This window comes from Penicillium concentricum (genome assembly GCF_028827145.1).
Source record: "Penicillium concentricum strain IBT 3081 chromosome Unknown utg000002l_segment0_segment0, whole genome shotgun sequence".
NCBI classification, from domain to species: domain Eukaryota; kingdom Fungi; phylum Ascomycota; class Eurotiomycetes; order Eurotiales; family Aspergillaceae; genus Penicillium; species Penicillium concentricum.
In genome coordinates, this window is record NW_026622755.1 from 2,129,256 (window position 1) to 2,146,948 (window position 17,693).

The 17,693-nt window shown below is 46.9% G+C and overlaps 8 protein-coding genes across 8 annotated transcripts; 2 read left to right on the forward strand and 6 right to left on the reverse strand.

Moving 5' to 3' along the window:
* Positions 1-199: 199 nt before the first annotated feature.
* N7517_004373 (Peptidase aspartic) lies at positions 200-1,918 on the reverse strand (the record flags this gene model as incomplete). The annotated part of the gene is made up of 1 exon (XM_056722103.1): positions 200-1,918. The coding sequence occupies one exon, from the start codon at positions 1,916-1,918 to the stop codon at positions 200-202; it is 1,719 nt and encodes a 572-aa protein (XP_056578353.1).
* A 775-nt stretch (positions 1,919-2,693) lies between these two features.
* Positions 2,694-3,970, forward strand: N7517_004374 (uncharacterized protein; the record flags this gene model as incomplete). The annotated part of the gene is made up of 5 exons (XM_056722104.1): positions 2,694-3,090; positions 3,174-3,268; positions 3,324-3,689; positions 3,753-3,893; positions 3,947-3,970. 5 exons carry the CDS (start codon positions 2,694-2,696, stop codon positions 3,968-3,970), a joined length of 1,023 nt encoding a protein of 340 aa, XP_056578354.1.
* Positions 3,971-7,117: 3,147 nt separating this feature from the next.
* Positions 7,118-7,822, reverse strand: N7517_004375 (uncharacterized protein; the record flags this gene model as incomplete). The annotated part of the gene is made up of 1 exon (XM_056722105.1): positions 7,118-7,822. One exon carries the CDS (start codon positions 7,820-7,822, stop codon positions 7,118-7,120), a length of 705 nt encoding a protein of 234 aa, XP_056578355.1.
* Positions 7,823-9,787: 1,965 nt separating this feature from the next.
* N7517_004376 (GAF domain-containing protein) lies at positions 9,788-10,686 on the reverse strand (the record flags this gene model as incomplete). The annotated part of the gene is made up of 4 exons (XM_056722106.1): positions 9,788-9,898; positions 9,986-10,382; positions 10,463-10,572; positions 10,684-10,686. The coding sequence occupies 4 exons, from the start codon at positions 10,684-10,686 to the stop codon at positions 9,788-9,790; spliced, it is 621 nt and encodes a 206-aa protein (XP_056578356.1).
* Positions 10,687-11,139: 453 nt separating this feature from the next.
* N7517_004377 (uncharacterized protein) lies at positions 11,140-11,728 on the reverse strand (the record flags this gene model as incomplete). Its single annotated transcript, XM_056722107.1, has 2 exons — positions 11,140-11,480; positions 11,533-11,728. The coding sequence occupies 2 exons, from the start codon at positions 11,726-11,728 to the stop codon at positions 11,140-11,142; spliced, it is 537 nt and encodes a 178-aa protein (XP_056578357.1).
* Positions 11,729-13,990: 2,262 nt separating this feature from the next.
* On the forward strand, positions 13,991-14,835 carry N7517_004378 (SDR family NAD(P)-dependent oxidoreductase; the record flags this gene model as incomplete). Its single annotated transcript, XM_056722108.1, has 2 exons — positions 13,991-14,456; positions 14,516-14,835. 2 exons carry the CDS (start codon positions 13,991-13,993, stop codon positions 14,833-14,835), a joined length of 786 nt encoding a protein of 261 aa, XP_056578358.1.
* Positions 14,836-15,011: 176 nt separating this feature from the next.
* Positions 15,012-15,476, reverse strand: N7517_004379 (GFA family protein; the record flags this gene model as incomplete). Its single annotated transcript, XM_056722109.1, has 1 exon — positions 15,012-15,476. The coding sequence occupies one exon, from the start codon at positions 15,474-15,476 to the stop codon at positions 15,012-15,014; it is 465 nt and encodes a 154-aa protein (XP_056578359.1).
* Positions 15,477-15,911: 435 nt separating this feature from the next.
* N7517_004380 (zinc finger MYND domain-containing protein) lies at positions 15,912-16,882 on the reverse strand (the record flags this gene model as incomplete). Its single annotated transcript, XM_056722110.1, has 2 exons — positions 15,912-16,283; positions 16,304-16,882. 2 exons carry the CDS (start codon positions 16,880-16,882, stop codon positions 15,912-15,914), a joined length of 951 nt encoding a protein of 316 aa, XP_056578360.1.
* Between the last annotated feature and the right edge of the window lie 811 nt (positions 16,883-17,693).

A 17,693-nucleotide genomic window follows, 5' to 3' on the forward strand; every position in this document is an offset into this window, starting at 1 on the left:
ACTATTAGTAGTAATTACACCTGTGAACTCTTCCTCCAGGGCTTGTAATTTATAAGACGTGCAATATTATATAAGCTATATTCATAAGGGTTTCGTATACAGATCGGTGTGTACAAGCAAATAGCAATGCAAATGTGACTCAGAAAAGAAGGGATCCCATCAGTCAAGCCGTCATTGTACCAAGCGCCCAAACCACACATTATCGCCCACTTCCCATCTCGTAGGGTCCCGGATTTGGTCGGCTATTATCCAGCTCCAATACGGATGTTTGCTTGCCCCAATCAACACGCTCTGATTGGTTGGAGTACTGGGAATAAGTCGTGGGAGGCATATAGTTTTGTTGGACGCTGACATCTGGAACTGCCATTTTCTTTTGTCGACGACGGCGTATGAGCCACCACACGACCAGGGCAATTACGACAAGCCCAGCAGCACCACATCCAGCGCCGATGCCCGCCGTGGCTCCCGTAGACAGACCCCCACTGTCAGAAGATGTACTTTGAGGGCTGGGCTCAGTCGTTTTGGTAGTTTTAGTACTCGAGCCTCCACCCGAAGTACTATTCGACTCTGTGAGCGGGGACCAATGTGATGCCCAGGTCTCCTCCCAGCTATCACCTGATCCCGACAACTCAGTTGCGCTCTCTTCAATGGGGATGGTGCTCGTTTGGGAGTATCCGGGGCCCGGGGCTTGGGCCAGAAACCAGTTTCCAATGCCAACAATTCCAGCTCCATAATTCACGCCAATGAAGGCAGCTTGGAAGAAAGCTCGTCCCAGGGCGTATGTCCCCTCGGTTCCAAAACAGGGGAAGTACGGTGTGGGTTTTTCGACGAGAGGCGCTTCGAGTGTAAGATTGAGCAACGCGAATGGCACCTTGATAGTGATGTTCTGAGTGTTGGTATTATCTTTGACAAAGGTGAATGCCAAATAGCTGGGAGATGTCACAATTTTCGTGTATTGAGGGTCGTCCGTATTCCAGAAGTAAAGACCAAGATCTGCGTTGTGGGTTACTGGTAATTCGGCGGCAATGGCATCGCAGGAGCTTTGGGGGAGATAAATGTAGGGATCCACAACGTTTGCGCGAACACTAACGCCAGACTCAAGGGATGAATTTCCTTGGGCCAGTAAACCAGCTTTGCTTGGATATTTCCATGGCGAGCCTCCCTCTGCAACGCCTAGGCTGATGTCGAGCAGTGAAATTGGTGCTGAGCTCCCTGTATGAGGCTGGGCAGAAACTTTCCCCAGAGCCCGACTTTTATCATATCCACCGAGCATCAGACTGCCAGCAATGCCTAGCGGGGCAGACCCGATATGCATCCCGTATGTGTAAGAAGAAATCGTCGCGGATCCGTTCCATAACCAGCTGGTGATCATGGTGGCTCCAATTTTATCAAATGTTTGGTTGACGTCTTGGGCGCCTAACGACAGGTAACCGACTTGGAGGGGGTAGCTTTGGCCACCGGGATAGGTTTGATAACCTTGACTGATGCTGATCAGGTCGACATCTGGTACAGTTGTTCCATATAATTCCATCGTTTCTCGGGCACGTCTGGCTTTGCCAGAAACGGGAACCGCATTGGTCGGCGAAAAGTTTAGGTCTTCCCAACTATAACCAGTTGGGTCCAACTTGATGCTGGTATTGTCCCAGGTTGATGACATGTGGGGATCGAAAAGACCGGCTTCTTCGGCGTAGCAGACAGATGAAGTCGTGGTATTTGAGCAGTAGTCGGAAAGGAAGACATAAGTCTCCCACCACCGTCCTGCGTACATTGCAATCTCCTGTCGGCCACTACCCATCTTCACCAATACGGCGTTCCAGGGGCCGTCGGGCCCGTAGCTCTCGGGGGACCATGTCATAACCCATGGGCGCTGCGCAGATGTGAATCCCAGAAGGGCAAATAATACAAGAACGCTGAACATTATGGCCATTTTGTTGGAATTCCTTCCATATGCATATATAATATATACAAGCAGTCCAAAGGACTTGGAGGAAGAGACGGTATAAAAGCACACAATAATGAAATCTCAGGGGAATGACAATGCTGTGAGACTCCGAGGCCTACTTAAGACGACTCCACCGGGTTTGTTTATTATTTGAAATCAGAAAGAGGGAACAAACGACAGGGGGCGGTATCTCATACGTTAGATCCAGCGGCTAAACGAGGGAATTTGCGTATTTTCAGAAATTGCAGGGTTGGAACCCCTGTAGTTGGAACCCCTGTACAGAGTAGTTGGAAGCACCTCCATCACATCTATATAATACATGCTGTACTAGCTTGTAAAGAAAAAGGACCATACAAGAACAATACTACTAGTACTCTGAACGAAATGTACCCGAGATTGACTGGCGAATCGGGGGTCAGATATCTCGAACAAGTGGGGGCATAAGCGAACATAAGGCCGCCAAAATTTCAGCCTCTAGCCTCTTTTATATAGTACGCTGTAAAGTCCCTTTTTTCTATTGGATCTACTCCGTTCTATTCCTAGACTGACTTGGCGCCGACATTAGCGTTGACAGCTCAGCGCCTATCTCGATGCCAGCCTGTAACCACGTTGCTTCCTGTTTCTTTAACATCTCTTTGTTTGAATTATATATTTAAGCTATATTATAATCGGATATCTTCATGGATTGGCTTTGATCCAGCCTCAACTCTACCGACAAGTTCGTCCCCTCTACCGGCCTCCAGGGCTCACCATGCTACCAAACTTGCCAAAGGCAGCGCGCGCTATAATCGTCATCATTGTCCTGTTTTTTATAGCCGAGACGTTACTCATCTTGTCAAATGGGCGTACAAATACATCTTTTTACGAATTTCATCACGAGTCTCCGAAACCTACTGATGCCTTGGATTGGTCTCGCTTTGCCTACACCCAATATGTTACCAACACGCCATATCTGTGCAACTCGGTTATGCTCTTTGAAACCCTGAATCGCTTGCAAAGCAAGGCTGATCGCGTCATGATGTACCCATCGGAATTTTCGCGGGACGAAAGTGACAACGGGACAGAAAGTCGACTTCTCCGCAAAGCTCGAGATGAATACAAGGTCAAGCTAGTGCCCATCGAAATTCAAAGTCGATCAAGTGGTGACGGTATGTGCTATTCGTCTTTTTAGAATCGTTCTCATATTGTCATATATCCTGCCAAAACAAATCAAAATCTAATACCAATCTAGCAACATGGGCAGAGAGCTTCACTAAACTCCTCGCATTCAATCAAACACAATACGATCGCGTCCTGAGCCTCGATTCGGATGCCACTATGCTCCAGGTATGTTTCCCCGAGAACAAGGAATATCTTGCCTCACTTTACTGATAGGGTCCAGCATATGGATGAATTATTTTTTATGCCTCCATTTCCTCTAGCTATACCTCGAGCTTACTGGCTTAACCCCAATGACCGTGTGATGAGCTCTCAACTCCTACTTATCCAGCCTTCTCATTTTGAATTCAATCGCATCATGACAGCGATTGCCACGGCAGGTCGCACAGATTATGACATGGAGATTATGAATCATCTCTACGGAGATAGTGCGCTTATCTTGCCGCACCGTCCTTACACCATGTTGACTGGAGAATTCCGCAACGATGATCACTCGAAATATCTGGGGAATAGCAATGAAACTTGGAATCCCGATAAAGTTCTCAAAGAGGCCAAATTCGTGCATTTCTCTGACTGGCCAGTTCCAAAGGTATGTCCTTCATGCCTCGTTTGCATCCTTGAAATATCGGCCTCGTTAATAACCATATAATAGCCTTGGATTAGTCCCCCTTCTTATATCATGGATGAAAAGAAACCTTCCTGTCACATGAATCTAAGTAGTGGGCACCTAGACGACTGTCGGGATCGTGACTATTGGTTAGGGTTATATGCAGATTTCACCAAACGACGAAAGGTATTGGACACTCTTCTCTCAGTTTTACTTGGAATATCAGCTGACAGAAACAGGATGTTTGCGGAGATGACATATAATAGGTTGACTTTATACGAACCGGCCGTTCCCTGGTCGAACGAATATGTTGCATTATCGAAATTGAGAACGAGTTGTAGATATGTCTTCCCATAGTATACAATTAAACTTTTCCGTTGAAATCCAATGAACACCTCTGCCAATATTCTCTTATACCAAAAGAATGGTTCCGTAGAGCTACCAGCCCCGATATGAATTTGGAATTTTGGTCAACCAAATGGTAATACATACCCTTGATTGTAATACATTTACTATACCAATGGATAGAAACTTTGAAGTACCGTCTTATGGGGCACCATACCCCGTTGTGATTGGCATATAATAACGTCTTCGTGCCGGGCCGTATGGGCTTTTGCGTGCGATCGGCGCTCTCTTTTGCGAGACGCTAGTCATTATAACCCACACGCGTTCGTAGAATCTGTAATATTACCTGTTCAAGGAGTACTACTTCGTAGTCCGGGAGTAGCAAGCTTGACTTTTAGTAGTTCAATTTTCCGTACACCTTATCTAGCGCTTGAGGCTTGCCTCTAAAATTTGAAGTGGAAATGGCTGTATCATATACCACAATGCAAGCGAGCATTGAACGAGTCATTCATTGGTCGGATAGATCACCAGCCCTAAAACGTACCTACCAGGTAGGAGTACAGACCATGTGCCCAATTCTTGGCACTATCGAGCACCTCAAGGACTCCATAATAATCTTAACTCAGCCGCGCGGAGGTCTTACTACAACTCAAGGCACGATGGCTGGAACTTGTTTGTGCATCAGCTTATTCCGTACATTTGACCGCTAGGGCTCTGAAAACATCCTAGATAATCATTGCTAGAATCATCAAATCAAGCATCCTTGCTGTTTTTTTGCGTCCGGTTTTCTCTATTTTTAGTCTCTTACCGGCTAATGCGCCCTTTTAAACAAATAATATGGATCAATTCCGATGACCTTCCGATCAACCCCAAAGCCCCCCTTAAGCTCGGACATGCTCGGCCTTTTGTGGAAATTAGGGCGTGATGCTAAATTCCAATACGCCTAGTATAATACCTTGGCACGGACGACCGCAGGTGTTTTGCTATGTATTAGTTAGTACTAGTGTCTTGGCGTATGTAATAGGACGAATAATAATATTAAGCGACCGTCTCAAGGGGATCACCGCGCACACACACCTAGGTACCCCATTACTTATTTGAAAGAACGACATGATGTTAAATGATAGCAACAAAGTCTAAGTAAACAGAATGAATTATGGTCCAGTCTTTTTTACACAATAGCTTTGCCCATATTGGAAGCCTAGTTGTCAATATGGCAAATTTTCTTAAGGTGGGGACTTAGACATGTTCTTGGGTCTCAAATAAGGGTTTGGCTCCTGTGTTGTACTTTTCTTCTTTTCGAAGGGTTCTAGGGTCTCCCAATCTTCTTGTTTGGACATAAAGTCTCATAACGTGTTGCCTGCTCAATTCTAACAAATCTTCGCCGAATCGGTATCATGTCCATGATGCAACCTTATTGTGCAGCTAAGATATAGGGTATTGATAAACTCACCCCCCTTTTGGCTATTCTCACCCCCCTCCCCTACCTTGACTTTCAGGCACCTATAGACCGCCTTCCTTAACTAGTTACCGCTTTTATCTTGAAGTCACTATACCTCCTCTTACTATGTGAACCCTTAACAAAAATAAGTACCTCTTGTAAAAAAGTAAAGCTTCATGAAAATCAATTTTGATTCTTATATCTTTCAACCTATGTACCTTTCTCTCTATCAATACCTGCTTCCTCTCTCCTTTATACTTCGTCTATCCTTCGCCTTTACTAGTTCCACTACCACTGTCACTACCGCTTTATTAAGGTGAACCTAAGTATCTTCTTTTAGTAATAAACATGCATTTTTTACTACGTAAATCAAAATTCAAACATACAGCTTTAGCTGGCAGAAAATAATATTGCCAGGTGTCATGTGATTTTTGGCCTGAAATCAGGCCGGGGGGTGAGTTTATCAATACCCAAGATATATATCTAACGTGTAGAACGCAGTCTCTATCAAAGGACTTGGCACTGAGATAGCTATTCATCTCCTCGGGCACAATCTTACATACTTGTGGTGCTCCTCTAGGGGTCTTTCGCCCAGCTCTCCAACCTTGAAGGTGTCTGGCCACCGTGGAATTATCTTTAGGTGTCCAGGATAATGTTGGGGTGTGGATGATTGACCGGGTTGAGTGCATATGACAGCTATATGAAGTGTAAAGACGGAAATGCAGCCCCCGTCCTGTACCTATGGACTCCATTGGCGAACCTACAGTGTACAGCAACATGGTCAAATTCTATAATTGGACACTTTTCAACCTTGAAAGGGCTCAAGGTTAATGTGCCGAGGTCATGGATGGAGCTCTTGAGGCTCTGGTACGAGATGACTGCTGTTCCACCTTAGTGCTTGCTAGGATCATATCGCAGTTTGCCGATTCATTCTGCAGATCATCAGCCTTTGTTGTCTTTCTTTTTGTTGTTTTTGCATGAATTGATAGCTTCTTGATTATTCAAACAGTTCATCTCTATTCTCATATTCCACCATGCAGTTAGATATCTGCCTATATTATATATATAGACCTTGCTCTTCTCACTCTCTTTTAACTTCCTATATTATGGCTCACTAGTGTGGTATCTGTGTCGATTGGGTAGACTGACTGCTATCAGAATCTCATGGATTTTTCCAAGGTTATCTTTACGTCAGATAGGATACACGTGAAGATAGCTTTCAATGATGCTTTATATCTCAATGACCAAATGACTCTTGTCCACGTTCTCTAGACACATACATCAGCAGATAAGGCTACCAGAAAGGATGGGAATTTCTATTATAGATATATAACAGAATGTTTTCAGAATGATGTGGCCTCATTCATCCATCGGTCATATTGGGAGCCCTATTATGGCCTATATGAAGTGTGTAGGGTTGCGTTTTTCCTTGTCATGTGTTTCGCATGTTTTTCTAAACTCCTAGATCTATGTATCACAAAACGAAGCGGAACTTATGGTCTTTGTTCAGCCGTCAAAAGAATATATACTTGTACTTTGCACGTTCCATATCCCCATCCAACCCATGCAACCATTCTTCATCGACCAAAAGAACGCTCAGCCCAGCCAATTATCCTTCCTATGTTTAGAATCCGACAGAGATCTCAACGCCATCTTTGACAGAGTGGGTCTCAAAGGCAGACTTCTCAACACAGTCACCATACTCATAAGGAACACCAATGCTTCCAGTAAGACCCTCGACGATGGGGTTGCCAAATGTGACGGCGGTCTTGGGCAAGTCGCCGCACTCCTCGGTGCCAACGAAATACTCGACAAAGCCCAACTGGCTCCCTTCAATACCCCGAGTGGTATCAGGAAGGGTATAAGAGCCAATATGGGTTTCCTTGCCGGTGACAGCATCAATCAATGTGCCGACCCAGGTGGTTCCCTCTGAGTTCTTGACATTCAGGTTATAGGTGTTGGCGTAGGTGCCGTTAATATTAACAGCACAGCTCACGCCAGCGCCACCGTCGGCACCATCGCTGCAATTCTCGTCGGTGGTGGTGCTTCCAGGAACAAAACTGGAGAAGGCTGCGTGAACTACGGAGCCCGCCGAGGAGTCAACTTGAGGCTGTAGGCCTGTGTAGCCCACGTCGGACTGCCCGGCGAAGGTAAATTGCTGGGCGAAGTAGAAGCCCTCTTCGTGAGGTGCGTTGGCGATGTTGATGGGGAAGGTGATTTCCCGGATGCCGTCCTCGCTCACGCCGGACACAGACCAGGAGTGTCCAACGAGGGCTTTGGCGGGCTGGAGAAGCGTGAGGGCGAAGGGAAAGGCCTGGGAAAACTTCATATTGGTTGGTGTTGGGACTTGAGAGGATTGGTTGTTGAGAATGGGAATGGGAGTGAGACTTCGGTGGTTCTATGCCTCTCCTTTATAGACTTACTTTATACTTGTTGTTGCATCCACCTTGAAGATCGTTAATGTTCTTATCAAGATGAAACATTAACATGTTCAGTATAGATGGCGATCTGCAATACTGTGGAACCGATGGAACCATGCCATACAATATAGTTCCCCTAGCATTGACATTTGGGAACGAGATCCAATTCTTGCAATCAACTTTGTTTAGGGGTCATAATATCATCGTTTGCTCCGAGTTGGATGACACTCTCTATGCCTTGAGCTTTCCCTTGAGTGGTTATATTCTACATGCAATGTAACATCGGGCTATTCCACCCCCGCAGCGAATATAAGCTGCAACGCATACAACATAGCAATATTCTCCTAATTCCCCTATTTCCCTGTCACAGTACTTGACATTGTACAGCATACAATTTATATTAACGGCGATATTTTCACTCCCGCACCTGGAGAAACCGATATCCGTAATCCCCGGATCTACACAGTTTGCGCCTTCGACGGATGGCTTCATTTCGCTTGCAGAAAGTAACTATGTGTGGACTATTCATGGTGTCAGGCCTCAGATCGATATAAATTCTACGACCAATCGTAGATTGAAGGGATTCTGAAGCTTAGGTTCTGATTGTGCCATGCAGATCTGTTCCAACACGCGTCGAGACTTGGCAGTCAAATGCAGTCATGGACATGTTAATCTCCGAGGCTACTCATTTATAACGCCGATCATCTCCTGCATTATAATACAATATACATAGTGGGTACAAGCGCCCAGGTAATCTAGTCCAAACATAAGAAAAGCTTGAGATGTGACGTAAAGAAGTGGTTCATGTATTGAACCTGGAGAGTTGAAACACCCTATCCAAGTGCCAAAGTGCAGCCATACATGTATTCAGCTCATAGACAAATCAATACCTACGTTGTACTCCGTACGGAGTACATGGTCAGCATTCAACGACAAAATGGATCCACCTGTCAGCCACGACTCCACTTCCGAGCTTCGGGCGCTCGAAGGCGCCAATGTGAACGAACACAACACTGGGCAAGGGCTTATGTCGTACCCCACAGATGATAAGGATGATAGCCCTCTGGATGGTGACCCTAGCTCGCATATTGCACTCAAGCCCCGACACTGACTACTACCTCAGGCGTGCTACGATGCCATTTCCTAGTGTATCCAGTACATATATATCAGTAACACACTTGCTAGCTGTAATAAACAAGGCTGCGATCGACAACGCAAGTAGAATTACAAAGTACGGCACGAGGATGAAACTTTCAGACCCCGGCATAGATCTACATGAAGAGCGATGGCAAGGGCCAGTTCCTTGATGTGATCTTCGACTATTGCTTCAGTCATTCCACGTCCAAGATAGGCAGATGAGACCCCAAGCAGACCAGGTATTCGTTCGCGTCGACATTGCACGTTGCACAGACGGTACGGATCTAGGGCGATTTTCTGAAAACGAATTCTGGCACACTACTTCGCTAGGAGCCTTGATTCTAGGCAGCTTTCCAATAGGAAACACATGCGTGTTGGATTTGTTGAGGCAAACTGATCTCACCAAGGTCGGATTCAGTGTGTTTTGGTACCGGGCGGGAGTTGATGTATGACCCTATAAGCAGAGACCGGCGCTGGCAAACTGATCGGCTGGCCACGACGAGCTATTTGTGGCTCATGGGTAATTGAGACATGCGCAGTATTTTGCGTGAGGAGTGAGCGCTACACTAGAGCCTGCTGTGGGAGCAGGCTCTGCGTAAAAAGAGAACCTACTAGGCTTTTGCGCCCAAATAGCTAACAGCAGCCACTCAGATGCGCGATCATAAACCGAAGAATTTTCATTTACCTAACCCCCGTGTCTTTCGTAACCATTATAAAAAAAGATATTATGTTCGCTTTTACCAGTCGCAGTTCTCAGCCAAGAATGTGGCCAATTTCTCAAGGTACTTCTTGTCCACGTCGTCAAATCCAGAAGGCTCGGTGCAGTCGACGTCAATAATAGCGACAGTCTATGAATGAATATGTGAGTATGTTCCTCCCAAAGCTAATTGTGTCTCCAGAAACCGCGCCAACGTCGCTGGGGAATAAGGACTAACCTCTCCGTTAACCAAGATAGGCACAACAATCTCACTGCGGCTCTCTGCGTCGCATGCAATGTGCCCAGGGAAGGTCAGAACATCAGGAACAATAACAGTCTCCTGCTTCGCGGCGGCAGTACCGCAAACGCCTTTGCCGAAGCGAATCTGCTGGCAGGCGGGCTTTCCATGGAACGGCCCAAGGAGAAGAAGCTGGTTCTCCGAGGAAGAGTATGTAGTTGAGATAATCACACCACCGGAACTGGGTGCACCGGGCACTGGCGGCGAGGAGACCGGGGAAGCGAGAGCTGGGAATTTGTCATCGCGAATATAGAATCCGGCCCAGTTGACCGAGGAGGAGGGGGCGGGGAGGGAGGCATAGGCGTGCCAAAGGAGAGAAGCGACGTTGGAGAGGTTGCTGGTGGGTCATTAGCGATCATGCTTTCAAGGGTTCTCGCAGTTGTTGAAGCGCGCATTGTTTGGATTGTGTGAACTCACCTAACCCAATTCCGCTGGCCGTCCAGGAGACCTTGTGTCGACAGCAAGAGCTGTTCATATATGTCTGCCTTGGAGCTATCTGGCATGAAATAAGAGGAGTCGGCGTGAGGCTGTCAGATGCAATTGTGTTAGCTCTCTGTCTTGGGGTCTGCAGGGACCTTCGCGGTATCCCCGGGCTTGCAGTCAAGGAATTTGCAAAGAGTAAACGGCCGCGAACATACCATGGTGATTCAATGGATATACGATGTGTTTGCAGATGTGCGAGATGATAAGAATCAGGGGATGCAGAGGAATTGCGCGATCGCGCTAAGTGGCTGCTCTTAAAAAAAAAAAGAACAATCGCCGAAGCGGGGCGATTAGACGGGGTCCGCAAAAAAAAAGCCTGGAACGTTGAGCTTTCTTTGACCTCGGATCTTCCACAGTTGCTTGTCTCCGCAGATTCTTTGATATTTCCCTTCCTTTTTCCCCCGAAATCCAACTGCCGAGACCCTCTTGGTGGAACTGCCATTCGCCTCAAAATTTAGACTCCACATTTCCGGGGTGAACCATCAAGCTCAACTCCAGGTCTTTCATTGTCAACAATTGTCACGGGTCCCCATTCATAATTTAATTCCACCTCGGATCCAGAAAAATGGTGATGTCGGCGGCTTAAGATGTCAAAGTGTTGGAAACTTAGACTAAGAACGAGCATCTCCGTCTTCAACGCTTTCTCCGAGGGGCTGAACCTTTTTCTCACTCCAAGGGGAGACAAGAAAAAACCGAGGCCTTGAGCTAAACATTCTATGCACTTGATGCTTCTCAATCAAGCTGTTGATAATATGATTGACTTCCACTCGGAGCATCGATCGTACTCGAGAGATTGATGGTCTCTTGTACTGGAAACTATGGGTGTTGCGTCCTGGTCGATAATGGCCAGATTCCAGTTCCCGAGTACCTTTGACCCCGCCGTCCGAATACCTAAAAGTCCCGAACGGCTCTTGGATGTGGACCTCATCGGGAGTAATACGAACGACGAGACCTAAAAAGAGGGTCAGATTCAATAACTCTCTCATAGATACCAGATGGCATACCAAACTTTCGGTGCATATTTTCAATCTCATACTCGAAAATGCCCGGACCCCAGGCGGAAAAGTAAATCTCATACAAACCTGTTGCAGCAGCAAGGCGAGGCCCTGGGAACCTACTGAGTTTGTGGAAATGAAGACGATAAATAACCATGACTAGGGTATAGGCCACAGCACTGCCCAACAAGAAGCAGGCGAACATGATCACTGTTGGTTATCGTTATAGTAAAAAAAAATAGAATACACTCCCCACTTTCCATCCTGGAAATAAAGTCTAACTCCAGGGTTGTTCTCTTGATATAACTTTGGAGGGCAATGAAATCTCTACGGCCTAAATATGAAGTCCAATCCCCACTGCTTTGCCCCAGCCCCATGGCGAGAGCCAATTGGCCAAGTCCATACCGCATGCCATACCGCATGTTATACCGCATGTTATACCGCATGTTATACCGCATAAACTTTTCCTGGTAGATCAAACACCTCACGGGCTAACAGTTAACATTTGCCCTAAAATTCCGGAACTGAGCGACCCGATTCTCACAATCGAAAAAAATGTTCCACGATGCTCCTGCACTCGAGAGCCATAGTCCGGTTTGATGTCACCAGTATTAGTTTGATGGGGTAGGTCTCACACCATACCGCCCTTCTCGCCGAACTCTAACATGTACGGAGTGCGATGTACACCGATATTGGGATCTAGTGCCGATCATAGTGTGGCTGTAGGTTCGGGCTTATTGCTGATTTGATGATGTCGGGGGTGGGGATTGATCGTAGATCCAGACCGCCAGTTGGCTTTGTGCGCCCTTGCCAATGGGTGATCTGTCGATTTCTCGAATTCTCTTTCTCGAAGTATATATGTGGCGGGAAGTGGCGACGGGCGGAGATTGTGCATCGATTCCGGTTGGGCCCCTCAGCTCTGGTCGTCCTTGATTTGGGGGGTGTCTTTCAGTGTCAAGGTTTAAAGTGCCCGAGATGTCCTCATGCGAGGTCCATGCTTATGCACTGCCCTGAGAAAACACAAAATCAAGATCAAGATCACCGGTGGCAATTAATCGGTGTCATAAAGTTTGCAAGTTGGATATGTTCACAGATGTGAACTGAGGGGCCCTTGGGCATGGCGGGAGTTACAAGTGTAGGTTTGAGAATGGGGAAGCAGAACTAATGGAAATATGAAGGCAGGAGCACTTGTACTTTGTAACCTTACTAAGTCAAGTTTGTTTATATGCAGAGCAGCCCTGATGTCATCCACGCCCACCCTCCCGAGGTACAAGCCTAGGATACCAAGAAGTAGCAATAAAAAACAAGTCTAATGGGAGAATGCTAGACCCCAAAGCCATATTACTGCACGTTTTCAACAAGGTAACAACGGCTTTTCTAAATGCCCTCTGTATCTCTGAACGGCAGCTAGGGACTTCTATGGCGCCGACTTGCATAACGCCCATTCCAGCAGATGCAGGGTCCACTTCAGCTGCTTCTACATACCTGTCCGTGATTGATATCGCTGCGGCGATTCAAGAGAATGATACATTTATTGAATACACCACAAACTGTATGTCTAGACTGCAAGACAAAAGGGAGGAAGGGAAAGAAGAGAAACTGAAGGGAGAGGGGGGTTTGTATTCGCAGGTGGAGACAACGTGCCTTCCCAATCCATGGATAGCCTCATGCCTGCCTGAGGCCATCATGATCCAGTCCGATGTTTGATGCTGGTGTGCTCCTGCCAGTGTACAATCCACAGGCTTCAAGGATGATTCAATACAAGTTGATGTGAGAGAGGTCTTTGCTCACAAGTTTTATCCTAAATCAACTCACGCTAAGATCGTATACATGACTACAGACTACAAACGAAGTACTAGGTAGATATATGGATTAGAAGGCCGCACTAAACAGGAAGTCAGGGCTTAGGGCTCTCGGATGGACACCCTTCCGGGTATTAAACTCACATGAAATTGCGGGCCCTGCATAAATTCAATGTTTCAACCCGTTACCCGGATGTGTATGAAGTATTGCATGTAAATTTATAGGCCAACCCTTCCCAAAGAAGCTTAAATCCCGAATCGCACTTGAGTCTCATTCAATATATCACAGTGGTGGAATTTTCTTGATTGATCTCGATCCCCTACAGTTCCAAAACAAACATACACATAGCCCGCATATCACTCCTGTCCAGACCCATATGGAAACCTGTATCCCATTGTATTAATATTACCACTCGGCAAGGCCAACCGCTGAGAGTGGTCCGATGGCTTCAGGGTCGGATGTACCCCAGAAAACGTGGCCCCTGAGCCGACACTATCAAGCCCAAAGCGGAGACCACCATGACCAAGGTGAACGGAAAGCGGGTACAAGGCCTTCCGTTGCCAGAATGGAGAATATTTAAACAAGATCCAATTTCGGTTTCAACTGACGCTGCCGAAACTCCCGCACAACATTACTCCTATCAATATCATACTCATCACTCACAATGCCTGAACAAATCCTTGCGGGAAAGACATGCCTTGTCACTGGCGGTGCCGGCGGCCTAGGCAAAGCAATTGCAACCCATTTCCTCGAAGCCGGCGCCAACGTCGTAATCTGTGATGTGAACGAGGAACGTCTGCAGGAGGCCTTGGCTGAACTTTCATCCAAGGGGTCCATGAAGGCCATTAAAACCGATATCACCAAGACCAACGAAGTGGAGAGCCTATTTGAAACGCTAATTGGCGAATTCGGCAAAATTGATGTCCTCGTCAACAATGCCGGTATCATGGACCACTTCGACCCAATCGGCGATCTGGACATGGAGCTTTGGGAGCGCGTCATAGCGATTAATCTCACTGCCCCTGCTCTGCTGAGTAAATTGGCTGTTCGCAACATGCTGGCGCAGCCGAAGCCTGATGGGCGCATCATTAATATTGTTTCTGCTGCCGGAAAGGCTGGATGGGCTAGCGGTATGTTCTATCAAAAGCGAAAACTTTCTACTAGATCTGGGATTGACTAACTTTTTTAGGTGCTGCCTATACGTCCAGCAAGCATGGTCTGGTCGGATTGACCAAGAACACGGCCGCTTACTATGGCAACAAGGGCATCAAGTGCAATGCCTTGATGATGGGTGGCATGGACACCAACATTGTTGATGCGTTTAAGAGTGGAATGCATATGGAGGGTTATGAGAAGCTGGTAGGTATCCTCAAGGCGATTCAAGCTCCTCACGTCGACGTGAATGAGGTTGCTGGCTTCTGTGTGAACATGACATATGGAAAGGGCGCCGGTCAGATCAATGGCGCGACTATCGCCATCGATAATGGCTGGACTTCCGTCGTTGGATAGGATACATGATTTTGGGTAGCTGGTTACCCACGGTTCAACGGGAGTATAATCATGGGCATGTTTTTCTCCTACAAAGTGTTTATATTTTACGACATACATATTTTTCTTGTAACTGCTTGGAAATAAGCAACTGGATCAATTTGGATGCACTCTCTCTCTCTCAAAATACCAAAGACTTAGTTTACTAAGGGATTTGGCTGAGGCGGTGCCTGATCCCACTTCTCCACGCCTTCAGGGATATCAATAATCGCCTCCTGACACCAGATATGAACTGCAGTTCGCAGCATCTCTTTGCTCAGATCCTCCAAGCAACCACCTTTCACGCTGGTAATTGCAGAAAACTCGGGCTGTTCGCCAGGTGCAGGCACTGCATCCCGGAAGCGATGGAGAAGTCGCGCGCCACAGTCCTTGCAGAAAAGGCACTCCATATCACGGCCCTTGAGGGTAAATCGAGTGTAGCTGCTGACCATACCGGAGACTGACTCAGGGAGCTCGAAGTAGGGAAAGGTTGCGGTGATGCCGAAGGCAGACGAGCTTTGGTGCTGGCATTCTGTACAGTGACAAATCCAGAGTTTCAGAGGTTTATCTGTCGGTGTAGTGAATTGAATCTTGCCACATTGGCAGCGAGCTTTCATCCCCATGGTGGATTGCGAAATGATGCAGTTGTTCCAAGGTGAGGGGTAGATCCGAATTCTAGAGCTCGGGAAATATCTGCGGGTGGACTTAAAAGGCCAGTATCAGCTCGGGGAGGTATAAATAAGTAGAGACTGATGGTTTCTTTATAGAAAGAACCGGGATGGCTCCTAAAATAATCAGAAAGGTCTATTCTACCCGTTTCCACATTTATGTAACTTTGGATTGTTTGAATAATCATTTCCTTTGATTCTCATTGTGCATAACCCCAGATGTCATCGCTAAAGGGATTCTTTTGAGTAATAACTACAACATTATGCTTGTGTAGAAAATAATCTCGATCCCAGGTGATCAAACTTGGGTGGCATGATACTTGAAAGCCATTGTCACCACCCTCCCACTCATTCAGACATCAGAATAATTCTCGTTGGTGGGGATTTTCATCAAAGGTTACCCTCGATGGCCATCTGAATAACAGCAATGGCCCCGGGAGCCTCGTGCCATGCTTCATAGGTCAAGTTCAAGGTCAACTGCATCTGTTCCACACTCCCAATCGAAAACATCACGGGCTTGGCCTCCAGGTGCTCACCTGGGTTCACAAGGGCGGGCCAAAAGTGGGGGTTCAATTTGTGGACGGCCTCGTACAATGTGCAAATCTGGGCCTTTAGTTTCACGATTTCGAGCCGTCCATCGCCACAGTTAGCGATATTGGGGTTTTTGGCGACAGTCGAAGGTTTGAGTCCAAGTCCCAGCATACGGGCAGTACTTCCATCAGGAGATCCCATGTTTTTGAAGAGCACTTGGAGCACTTTGATCTTGACCAGGGTCCCGTAACCATATGAGATAGATCAATCATCCTATCACAGCACATATCGACTGACTCGAGGGGATTGGCGTTCTTGATGTCAAGGTAGGGCAGAGTACTGTTGCCCCAATCGTAGTTGTCATCCCGGCCGGTCGTAGCCCACCACTTCAGAAAATCGTAGCACTCCTGGTCCTGTTGGAGACGAATCATCAGGCCAGGGATGACGTCTCGCGAGCCCATGTTGTCACCTCGACAGAGCCGCAAGTCTTCCATCAGGATGCCGAGCTGTGCCTGGAGTGATTCGACATTCCTAGCAAGGCTCATAGTCCTAGGTAGGGCAGCGCGAACTCCCATGTAAGGGCGTGTCTCAAGGATCTTCCAGAAGTTTCCGACACCGTGGGTGAATATATCACCTGGATGAGCCCGTAAGGCGTGTTCTTCCTTCTCCATAGCAACACGACATCTTCTGATGGCGCTGCAAGCAGACTTATGCTCTTGGCGGTCAGCAGTCTGATGTTCGACACCGCAGTACATCATCACTCTGCAGCCAGAGCAGCGAAGTACTCCATCTTTCTTGCCGCACACACCACAGCCGGATGGGAGTGACATTTCTTGGCGAGACGTAGAAAGAAGAGTGTGGCAGTGTTGTTAATGTTCTGATGGAGAATGTGGAGAATATGTTCGCAGCGGAGGGGAAAGATGATTAGTGTGGAGAAACAGGAAGACGGTTGGCTTGCTATGCAGAAACGGGTAAAGGTTTTGAAAGTTATGTGAGTGCAGACCGGCTTGCTTATGAGGTAAAAGAGAGAGGGAGCAGAGAAAAGGATATGGAGAGAGATAAAGAGAGGAGGTACCGTTAGGTTATCTATTATGGTGTTTATTTAGTTACCAACTGGGCAGAATAGGAATTTATGATGCCTCGTTTGCCTTCAATGCCAGACCACAAAAGCCACGATAGTATTCCCTTCTCAATCGTTCAAACCATATCTGCTGAGGCAGACTGAGATATGAGGCATCGTTTTTATTCTTTTTCCCCCGTAATATGTACATATGTAAACATCTTAGCAGGTAGCAAGCATGAAAGTTCTGTATAGAGAGTCCGTCCCGAGACATGACTTTCTTACATCACAGTTTGGGGGGATTCATACTTATACAGAAATTTCCCTTGATTCTTTATCCCCGTAGAGTTGATCCTCGACTTCAGAAAAACATAGAAGAGTGGAATTACATACATCATTAGCTATTGCAAGGCGATGATAGGTCTATCCCCGGACCACGTGAGAAGCATGTGATCCCCAGTATCTGATTTCCCTCGGAACAACTATTCATCCTCTTGGGCCCCACTTCTACCTTTCGCTCGCCTTCGCAAAAAGTACTGGATCAGACAACTCCTTGCTCTTTCCTTTCTGCTACTCAATCA